Below are 11686 nucleotides of genomic sequence, written 5' to 3' on the forward strand. Positions count from 1 at the left end.
ATTTAGCTAACGGGATTTCTGAGCCGTGTGGAAGCTGCCACACGGTTTTCTTGCTACTTACAGTATAATATGAGAGAAGAGAGAGAAATTGCGGGAGTGATTATTAAACAGGAAGGAAACCAGAAAACCAAGATGAAAGAGAAACAGACTTCTGGTTTCAACCGCAACACGGAAAGAGCTTAGAAGCCATCATTCCCAGCCTCACAGCAAGAAACACCTGAACACACTGAAAATCAGTGACGTTTCTTGGAACCAGAAGAGAGCTGAGGTCCCAGCACACAGCTCCCCGGGAATCTGCCGAGAAGGGTGGATCTGCTTACCTAGAGCAAAAGCCCTGGAGACACAAACAGGGAGGAACATGTCAGTGGTGACTTTGATGAACAGCTAGAGGCTGAGAGCAGAGTAGCATGAGGACTAGAAGCTCCTTGGGCCATACTCTCAGGATGCCCACACTTGTGGATTCTACCTCCAGAAAAGATGGAGTTGACAACAGCAACTGTGAGTTAATAATTCGTGTTCCCAAGGTTCCAGGCTGTTGATGACACCTGCCATCTGGTGAATGCCTGCTCCAGGGCTAAGCACCTTCTACACATTGGTACTTTGGGTCTCAGTGTTTTTACCTGGAATTTGGCACTATAATGCCTACCTCAGAACTTTAAAATAAATAAAGAATCTTCCCAAAGACGTATGCTAGGGAGTGCAAAGCCAAGATTTAGGCAACATCTGCCTTTACCACCAGGCTCTGTTCACTGCCACACACACAGACCCCCAAAACATGCCTTCACATTCCTAGAACAGAAATGTCCTGAATTACTCTTGAACTTCTTTGGGGGGAAAAATCATGAAAGAGGATAACATACTTTACACAATGGACATTATTCCTATTTGGATTTTGGGGGTACTGAAGAAACAGGGCACATCAGCAAATGCCTGGGAGTGAAATCTTTTTTCCTTTTAAAGGGGGCACCACAAGGGAGGTGCTTCTGTTAGGAACCCAACATGATGGAAGGAGTGAGGCTCTCACAGGGCACGCCAACTCCTGCCCTCACTTAGTTGATGATGAAACTGAGGTTGTGGGGCGGACAGACAAACTGAATTATGTGGCTGGATTTTCCATCCAGAATATTCAAACTGCAATAGCTCTACCTGGATAAATCCAGAAAAACAAAAAACAAAACAAAACAAAACCCCCAAGATTTTGCTAAATAATACATCTGTGTTCTAATGTGCTCCTGGTCCACTATTCAGACTTGAGATTCTAAAATGTTGCAATGCGGTCTTCATGGAGCAGTTGCTCTTTCTTGATTTGTTTTTCTTAGTTCCCAAGGGTCAGTTTTCCACCTCTATCCCAATGCTGCCTAATTAGATCATGACTTCACAGGTGCCAACGGAAAAGAGAGCAAGAGCGAGAGACAGAAGGAGACAGAGACAGAACGAAGCAGCAGCCTTGGCACGCTGCAAGGACTTCGGGCGCAGGAGGGCGTGGACGCCCAGGGCCGCCCTCCCCCGACGCGGCCCAGGTCCAGCGGACCCGGCGGCGCACGCAGCTCCGGCCCAGGGAGCCGCTGGAGCCGCTGGGGACCGAGCCAGGCAGCCTGGTGCCGGCCCCTCTGCTCCCGGCCTCCGCCCGAGCGGTGGCGCCTGGCAGAGCCTCGCGTGCCACCTCCCGACCATCCCGGGAAGACCTGGCGGCGGGAGCGGGCGCAGGAGCGCGGGCGGGAGCGGGCGCCGGCCCTCCGAAGGGCCGGGTGCGCTCTGAGGCCGGCTGCCGCCGGAGCGAGCCCGCGGGCGCGCAGACGGCGTGCGAGGGCCGCGCGGGCGCCAACCCGAGTTGCCCGCCGCCGAGGCTCCGCCCGGGGGGCGTCAGGGCGCGCGGCGGCCACGCTCCCGCGGTCCCACCGGCCGGACACGTACCTCCGTACCCCTCCTCGGAGCGCCTGTGGGTCTGCTCGGCCTCCTGCTCTGGAGTCCGGGACTGCTGCCCGGGAAAGCTGCGCCGGGCAGAGCGCCCCGCAGCCGCTGGCGCCGGCCCCGGCTCCGGCTCCCTCCGGGGTCCCAGCAGCGGCTTCTCCTGTGCGGCTCGGGGCCGCGGGCGTCGGCGTCCGGCGCGCGCAGCCCCGCGGATACCTGCCCGAGGACTCGCCGGCGGCGCCCGACGCGGCCGGAGGGCAGGACCCCCCTCGCCTCCCGGAGACGCGCTCCGTGCCGCCCTCCGCGCCAAGGAAGTTTTGAAGGTGGAGCTGCGGGCCCCCAACTTCCTCCGGACATGAATCAAACAGCGGGAGCCTCCAATAACGTCAGGTGTCCCCCGGGGAAAGGCCACAAGGTAAGGGACCGCGACGGAGGCGCTTGGGCGGGACGTGGAGAGCGGGTTGAGGCCGCAGCGCGCGGGCGAGCGGACCCTCGCTGGTTTGCGGATTCCGAAACTCGGGTCCCTCCGCATCCCGGCCACTGGGGGGTTGGGGTGGGGGGTGGGGGAGATGGTCCTTGAGTCAAGGCGGCCGACGGGCGCGGGGGATGTGAGAACAGGTGGTGCGTCCTAGACCGGAGCCCACAGTCCGGCGGGCCAGTGCACCTGCCTGGGCTAACCCGGAGCCGGGAGAGCCTTGGGCGCCAGCCCGGGGCTCCGTCGGCTCGTTGGCACATGCAAGATTCCCCCCAGATTGACGAGTTTTCGGGGGGGGGCGGTGGCAGGAAAGGTCAGCGGTGGGCGGCAGGGCCGCGGGAATCAGAGTGTGACCCTTGGGCTAGAGGTTGCCGGAGAGCGCTTCCCCGGCAGCGCTTTGGGCTCTGCAGGGCGCGCGCTCTCCTAGGTGTCACGGGCACGTGCTTAATTAACTTTAATGGTCCACGCGTGCCTGGAATGATTTCCAGGAAATTACTGACGTTCAGAGAAAGGGATTGCTGCAGAACCTCCATGGTAGCCCGGAATGTGTAGGGACAAGAGTGGGGTACGCGTGTTTGCACGCGCAGAGAAACAGACGGCCCCAGAAGCCCCCTGTTCCACACAGAGTCTGTGTGCGGCACAGCCCGCTCGGCCTTGGCCAGTATGACTCTTCTTTTTCTGGCCTGAGGCTCACCTCAGGTTGCAGTTAGTTTGCAAGGAAATTCCTTGCCTGGGTTCCATAGGGAAGCCGTGCAGCAGGTTATGTATCAATGTACAGTACTTATAAAATACTTTAGAGTATTTCTAATTAAAAAAAAAAAAAACGAAGGAAGTACTTTGGATCTTAGATATGATGTATAACCTGAATCTGTGCTCTGGTCTTTTGCAGAGACACACATGTGTTTATCAGCATGTTAGTAGAAGATGGTTGTATTTGTTGAAAGTTGCACATAGTGGAGTTGGATTTAGGGATGACACTGGATTCATTTGGTGGATGAAGGAACTCCTAGTTTGTTGAGTTATGTAAGATGAGGATTTAGACTGAATGCCTTTATATCAATTGAGTGATATTTAGCATTTTCCGCTCCAGTCAGATCGGGCTGAAATATTTCAATCAGCAGGCCGTATCTCTGATCTCCGTGCTCATTAACTATGATTCGAGCGCTTACACTTTTCACATTTACTTTATTTAATATCCATAGGAAATGTCTTTTTAATATGTAGTAGCTGATATTATAAGATTTTAAATTAAAAATAATAAAGTTTCACACATCAGTGAGTATGTGGTAGAGACATCTATGGAGTTCAGAAGATCATTCAATAATTTCTTCTAGAAAGTGCCTTTGGTTCCAGTGTTAAAGTGGCTTCTTGGCAGAATTGGCCTGCAGGGTATTGACACCAATAAAACTTTCTGGGAGGTGTTCAACACTGGGAAGTGGGCAACAATTCAGAAGGTACTAGGGAACCTTTTAGTCCCGAGGATGCATCTAGCAGGTGTGCAACAAATGCTTAGTCCATTGAATTATACCGATTCAGTGAAGTCATTCCTTTAACAAACATTACACACTCTGATTAAGTTCCAAGAGCTGAGAACCCAAATATAAACTTAGAGATTGCCTTCATTCTCTACAACGAAGCTCTGGTCATACCCACCCCTCATGCTTTAACATTTTTGATAGTTCCCGTTGCCCTGCAGTGAGGTAATTACGGTCTATCTGCAGGAAGAAAAGCATTCCAAACCCCTTGCTCGAAGAGTCCAGTGATGTCGTAGAATGCCTTGGGAGTTTACAGATTTGTGGTGCGTGGTGTGTCGAAGTTGGTGTGCTGGTGTGGCGGTGCTGGAGAGGGAATCCCTGGGAGGGGGGGTGAGCGAGCGTGGAGTGAACGAGGCACACGCACACACCAGGGGGTTGGCGGGCAACACCAGGAAGTACGACACACCACGTGAGGCTTAGGTTCGGTCGTTCTGATGGAATATAGAACTCAAAAATACCAGTTTATTTTATCAGAAGTTTGAAATAAGCCTGTTTCCATTTTACATGAGGGTTCTCTGTGGGGGACTTTCAGGGAAGAAGGGCCTCACCGTCTCAGGAGAAGGGTCACTGGACCCACCTGTGTTTTGTCTCTTTCACTTACTGATCACAGGGACAGCAGTTGATCTTTGGCACATTATGATGATTTGTTCTTGGGAAGCATTTACTGTCTTTGTGATTTAGGGTGGCTTTTCGGTGGTTGGGTTTAGCTATCACTGCTGTTTCCTGCCAGGTGTGCTGTAGCTTCCATGCTCCTGACGGTGGAGGGGGTGGTGAAGGGCCCGCTGCTCCTGGCTGCTAAGGATCACAGCGGTAACCACCCCACTGTGTGCCCCAGTATGGGCAAGAGCTGGTGCTCCTGAGAAGGTAGTTCCAGGAGTTATGGTCACATGGGGCTGGGAAATTAAAATGTCCCTGTGGGATGATGAAGTCATATCTACCATGTTGGTCTGGGGTTGAGCACAGTGACTGGTATTCACCAAGTACTAGTCAGGCACTGGTCAATAAGTCAGGCTGTTCTGTAAATACTTGAGGCCTGACTAACAGTTGGAGACCAGTTGAACAGCCCACGTAGGGTATTTCCACAGTGGCAGGCTCTGTGTCCAGAGGGGCTTGCTGGCTTCTGCCAGCGTACTGGAGTATGATACTTTCTAGAGATTTGTAAGTGTCTGCCTGCCTGCCTTCCATCCTTCCTTCCTTCCTTCCTTCCTTCCTAAGATGTATACAAACTGGTATGCATTTTATGATACTAATTATATAGAAATACATATCTGAAGAGAAAAGATGGTAAGAAATTACACCAAACTATTAAGTGTGATTAACTTGGAATTAGGATAAAGAATGACTCTTGTATTTACTATATTTTCCACTTAAGTTTTCTATAGTCATGATGTATTGTGGGGTTTTTTTTTTTTTGAGTGCTTAATGGATATATTTTGTGATAATATTACTAAACAATATGAATGCTTAAAATTTTGGTTTTGAAAAGGTATGTGCCATTGTACAAGATTTATCAAAATCCAGTATAACCTTTATAAAAAGAAGAGCTGCAGTTTTATTATTTACACAAAATGTTTGCATTTCTTTTTTCATATGCTAAAAGATACTAAAGTCTTCTATGGTAAAAGGTATTGGTTACTCAGTATTGCAGAACAGACGTTTAAACTTCAATATGCGGTAGTTCACGTATTCCAGAATTATTCTCAAATCTGTTGTTTTTTGGAAATGTTTTCATTAGATCTCTTCCCGAGTTGTTAACTTACTACTTCACCAGTATGTATAACTTTTCTTCATTGCTTTTTGAAATGTAAAAGTAAGGGTGCGTAAAAGCCATTGCAGCTGATACAGGGTAAATTACAGTTTTGAGGTCATGCATATTTTGAGGAAAATAAACTTTCACATTTAAAACATTTATTACTGATAAACTAGACCCCGTGTTGCGTTTCAAACTCTCATTTTTATTGTTTTATGCGAGGCATGTGTATAATTGTTGCAGGAGGTCAGCGAGAGGACCACAGGTTGACCCTGAAGCTGGCCCCCCCCCGCAACCACGTGCTTAGAATGTGTGCTGTGGTTCCTAGGTCTCAGCCTTGAGAGAGGAAGGTATCCTTGAGACTCTCCGGATGCTGTAGGTGACTCTGCCTTGTTAAGTCCTCTGTAAACCTGTAGGATTCTGGCAGGAGGGTGTGATCTGCGGCCTGGCAGCCCCTCGCGAGCCTCGTCTGTCAGCTCCTTGCTCACCTCCCCTGCTCACCTCACCGGCCACCACCATCTGGACTGGCCTGCTTTTCTTCCGTCTGCTCCCTGCCCTCAAGTGTGGGGCTCGGGGGCGGTTTCAGATCATACCAGGAAACTCCTAAGGTTTCCAACCAACAAAACCCAAGTATTTTAAGTTCGTTTTGATGAATTTAATTTTCTACTCCTTTCTATTTCTAGTGCTTAATTCACCACAGGGACAGGGCTAGCAAACATTTGGCCTATGGGCTCAATTTGGCTTGGGTCTCTGTCATTTTTCCTTTAGGATGTTAAAAAAAGACTATTAGCCAAACCATTTTAGTTCAATAGGAGTGCATATTGTGAAGTAATCCTGGCTAGACCCTCCTGTATTTTTACTTTGCCTTCATTCTTAAAGGTATTTTTTTCTGGTTCTAGAATCCCAAGTTGATAGGATTTTGGTTTCTCTCTCAGTACTTTCAAGATGGTGTCTCACTGAATTCCGGTCTTGATTTTTTTTTTTTTTCTCCTGAGAAGTGAACAGTCATCTGAATCATCATTCCTTGAATGAAATGGCCACAAGATTTTCTCTGTATCTTTGGTTTTCGGTGTCTGAGGGTTAGGTGCCTTGACGTGGTGTTCTTCATATTTACTGTGTTAGGGCTTCATAGATCATCTTGAATCTTTACATTCACCGTGTGGTGAGATCACATGTCTCTTCTGTCCTGTTGGTAAGCTGTTGGGATGACAGTTACCTGCAGTCGGGTCTTGGAGATGCCTGTGTTTCAGACTGCTTTTCCACTGTTTTCCTTACATGTACTCATTTCCTTTGCTGGCTTCTCACATGCAGCAACCCTTCCCCTGGCTTTCTCCATCCTGCTTTTGGCACATCCAGCGGTTTATTTCTGAGGTTGTGTTTTTAATTCTAGATATTCTACTTTGTCCTATCTTCATAGTTTCCATTTTTCCTGCTTGAATTATGGTCTTGTCCTTTATTGTAAGTACCTTTTCCCTGTAAGTAAGGGATCTCATGACAATAACCACTTTTTAAAAAAGATTTTATTTATTTATTTATTTGAGAGAGATTGAATGCAATCACAGAGGGAGAGGGAGAAGCAGACTCCCCGCTGAGCAGGGAGCCCAACCTGGAACTTGATCCCAGGACCCCAGGATCATGACCTGAGCCAAAGGCAGACACTTCACCAACTGAGTCACCCAGGTGCCCTGAAAATAGCCACTTTAAAATCTGTTTCTTCTCATTCTGGCATCTGGGTCATCTTGGGACTGGTCTGGGTTGATTGTGCCTCTTTCTTTCTTTTTTTCTTTAAATTTTTTATTGTTATGTTAATCACCATACATCATTAGTTTTTGATGTAGTGTTCCATGATTCATTGTTTGTGCATAACACCCAGTGCTCCACGCAGAACGTGCCCTCTTTAATACCCATCACCAGGCTAACCCATCCCCCTACCCTCCTCCCCTCTAGAACCCTCAGTTTGTTTCTCAGAGTCCATCGTCTCTCATGGTTCATCTCCCCCTCCGATTCCCCCCCCTTCATTCTTCCCCTCCTGCTATCTTCTTTTTTTTTTATTAACATATATTGCATTATTTGTTTCAGAGGTACAGATCTGTGATTCAACAGTCTTGTACAATTCACAGCGCTCACCATAGCACATACCCTCCCCAATGCCTATCACCCCGCCACCCCACCCCTCCCACCCCCCACCACTCCAGTAACCCTCAGTTTGTTTCCTGAGATTAAGAATTCTTCATATCAGTGAGGTCATATGATACATGTCTTTCTCTGATTGACTTATTTCACTCAGCATAACACCCTCCAGTTCCATCCACGTCGTCGCAAATGGCAAGATCTCATTCCTTTTGATGGCTGCATAATATTCCATCATGTATATATACCACATCTTATTTATCCATTCATCTGTCGATGGACATCTGGGCTCTTTCCACAGTTTGGCTATTGTGGACATTGCTGCTATACACATCGGGGTGCACATATCCCTTCGGATCCCTCTATTTGTATCTTTGTGGTAAATACCCAGTAGTGCAATGGCTGGATCGTATGGTGCTCTATTTTCAACTGTTTGAGGAACCTCCATACTGTTTTCCAGAGTGGTCGCACCAGCTTGCATTCCCACCAACAGTGTAGGAAGGGTCCCCTTTCTCTGCAGCCTCACCAACATCTGTCGTTTCCTGACTTGTTCATTTTAGCCATTCTGACTGGTGTGAGGTGGTATCTCATGGAGGTTTTGATTTGGATTTCCCTGATGCCGAGCGATGTTGAGCACTTTTTCATTTGTCTGTTGGCCATTTGGATGTCTTCTTTGGAAAAATGTTTGTTCATGTCTTCTGCCCATTTCTTGATTGGATTATTTGTTCTTTGGGTGTTGAGTTTGATAAGTTCTTTATAGATTTTGGATACTAGCCCTTTATCTGATATGTCATTTGAAATATCTTCTCCCATTCTGTCAGTTGTCTTTAGGTTTTGTGGACTGTTTCTTTTGCTGTGCAAAAGCTTTTTATCTTGATGAAATCCCAATAGTTCATTTTTGCCCTTGCTTCCCTTGCCTTTGGCGATGTTTCTAGGAAGAAGTTGCTGTGGCTGAGGTCGAAGAGTTTGCTACCTGTGTTCTCCTTTAGGATTTTGATGGACTCCTGTCTCACATCTAGGTCTTTCAACCATTTGGAGTCTATTTTTGTGTATGGTGTAAGGAAATGGTCCAGTTTCATTCTTCTGCATGTGGCTGTCCAATTTTCCCAACACCATTTGTTGAAGAGACTGTCTTTATTCCATTGGACATTCTTTCCTGCTTTGTCCAAGATGAGTTGACCATAGAGTTGAGGGTCCATTTCTGGGCTCTCGATTCTGTTCCATTGATCTATGTGTCTGTTTTTGTGCCAGTACCATACTGTCTTGATGATGACAGCTTTGTAATAGAGCTGGAAGTCGGGAATTGGGATGCCGCCAGCTTTGCTTTTCTTTTTCAACATTCCTCTGGCTATTCGTGGTCTCTTCTGGTTCCATACGAATTTTATGATTATTTGTTCCATTTCTTTGAAAAAAGTGGATGGTATTTTGATGGGGATTGCATTGAATGTGTAGATTGCTCTAGGAAGCATTGACATCTTCACAATATTTGTTCTTCCAATCCATGAGCATGGAACGTTTTTCCATTTCTTTGTGTCTTCCTCAATTTCTTTCATGAGTATTTTATAGTTTTCTGAGTACAGATCCTTTGCCTCTTTGGTTAGATTTATCCCTAGGTATCTTATGGTTTTGGGTGCAATTGTAAATGGGATCGACTCCTTAATTTCTCTCTCTTCTGTCTTGTTGTTGGTGTATAAGAATGCCACGGATTTCTGTGCATTGATTTTATATCCTGCCACTTGACTGAATTCCTGTATGAGTTCTAGCAGTTTTGGGGTGGAGTCTTTTGCGTTTTCCACATACAGTATCATATCATCTGCAAAGAGTGAGAGTTTGACTTCCTCTTTGCCGATTTGGATGCCTTTGATTTCTTTTTGTTGTCTGATTGCTGTGGCTAGGACTTCTAATACTATGTTGAGTAGCAGTGATGAGAGTGGACATCCCTGCCGCGTTCCTGACCTTAGGGGAAAAGATCTCAGCTTTTCCCCATTGAGAATGATATTGGCTCTAGGTTTTTCATAGATGGCTTTTATGATATTGAGGTATGTACCCTCTATTCCTAAACTCTGAAGAGTTTTGATCAAGAAAGGATGCTGTACTTTGTCAAATGCTTTTTCTGCATCTATTGAGAGGACCATATGATTCTTGTTCTTTCTTTTGTTAATGTATTGTATCACATTGATTGTTTTGCGGATATTGAACCAACCTTGCAGCCCAGGGATAAATCCCACTTGGTCAGGGTGAATAATCCTTTTAATGTACTGTTGGATCCTATTGGCTAGTATTTTGGTGAGAATTGTTGCATCCATGTTCATCAAGGATATTGGTCTGTAATTCTCCTTTTTGGTGGGGTCTTTGTCTGGTTTTGGGATCAAGGTAATGGTGGCCTCATAAGATGAGTTTGGAAGTTTTCCTTCCGTTTCTATTTTTTGGAACAGTTTCAGAAGAATAGGTATTAATTCTTCTTGAAATGTGTGGTAGAATTCCCCTGGGAAGCCATCTGGCCCTGGGGTTTTGTCTTTGGGAGATTTTTGATGACTGCTTCAATTTCCTTAGTGGTTATAGGTCTGTTCAGGTTTTCTATTTCTTTCTGGTTCACTTTTGGTAGTTGATACATGGCTAGGAATGCACCCATTTCTTCCAGGTTATCTATTTGCTGGCATAGAGTTGCTCATAATATGTTCTTATAATTGTTTGTATTTCTTTGGTGTTGGTTGTGATCCCTCCTCTTTCATTCATGATTTTGTTGATTTGGGTCATTTTTTTTTGGTAAGTGTGGCCAGGGGTTTATCAATCTTGTTCATTCTTTCAAAGAACCAGCTCCTAGTTTCGTTGATCTGTTCTACTGTTCTTTTGGTTTCTATTTCAGTGATTTCTGCTCTGATCTTTATTATTTCTCTTCTCCTGCTGGGTTTAGGCTTTATTTGCTGTTTTTTCTCCAGCTCCTTTAGGTGTAGGGTTAGGTTGCATATTTGAGACCTTTCTTGTTTCTTGAGAAAGGCTTGTATTGCTATATACTTTCCTTTTAGGACCACCTTTGCTTTATCCCAAAGATATTGAACAGTTGTGTTTTCATTTTCATTGGTTTCCATGAATTTTTTTAATTCTTCTTTAATTTCCTGGATGACCCATTCATTCTTTAGTAGGATGCTCTTTAGCCTCCACGTATTTGAGTTCTTTCCGACTTTCCTCTTGTGATTGAGTCCTAGTTTCAAAGCATTGTGGTCTGAAAATATGCAGGGAATAATCCCAGTCTTTTGGTACCGGTTAAGACCTGAAATGTGGCCTAGGATGTGATCTATTCTGGAGAATGTTCCATGGGCACTAGAGAAGAATGTGTATTCTGTTGCTTTGGGATGGAATGTTCTGAATATGTCTGTGAAGTCCATTTGGTCCAGTGTGTCATTTAAAGTCTTTATTTCCTTGTTGATCTTTTGCTTAGATGATCTGTCCATTTCAGTGAGTGGGGTGTTAAAGTCCCCCACTATTATTGTATTGTTGTCAGTGTGTTTCTTTGCTTTTGTTATTAATTGCCTTATATAATTGGCTGCTCCCATGTTAGGGGCGTAGATAATTACAATTGTTAGATCTTCTTGTTGGTTAGACCCATTAAGTAGGATATAATGTCCTTCCTCATCTTATTACAGTCTTTGGTTTAAAATCTAATTTGTCTGATATAAGGATTGCCACCCCAGCTTTCTTTTGGTGTCCATTAGCATGGTAAATGGTTTTCCACCCCCTCACTTTCAATCTGGGGGTGTCTTTGGGTCTAAAATGAGTCTCTTGCAGACAGCATATTGATGGGTCTTGTTTTTTAATCCAATCTGATAGCCTGTGTCTTTTGATTGGGGCATTTAGCCCATTTACATTCAGGGTAACTATTGAAAG

General features: G+C 45.8%; 1 protein-coding gene across 1 annotated transcript in view; it reads left to right on the forward strand.

Annotated features, from left to right (window-relative positions):
* Positions 1-1905: 1905 nt before the first annotated feature.
* The window catches only part of DPP6 (dipeptidyl peptidase like 6), a 949209-nt gene continuing 939428 nt past the window's right edge, over positions 1906-11686 (forward strand). The window contains exon 1 of the mRNA XM_073887499.1: positions 1906-2326. Coding sequence (XP_073743600.1) covers positions 2267-2326 — 60 coding nt within the window. The 5' untranslated portion in view covers positions 1906-2266. The remainder of the gene's footprint in view (positions 2327-11686) is intronic.

Source organism: Callorhinus ursinus, unplaced genomic scaffold, assembly GCF_003265705.2.
Source record: "Callorhinus ursinus isolate GAN/ISIS: 27379988/994484 unplaced genomic scaffold, GSC_fseal_2.0 scaffold80, whole genome shotgun sequence".
NCBI lineage: Eukaryota > Metazoa > Chordata > Mammalia > Carnivora > Otariidae > Callorhinus > Callorhinus ursinus.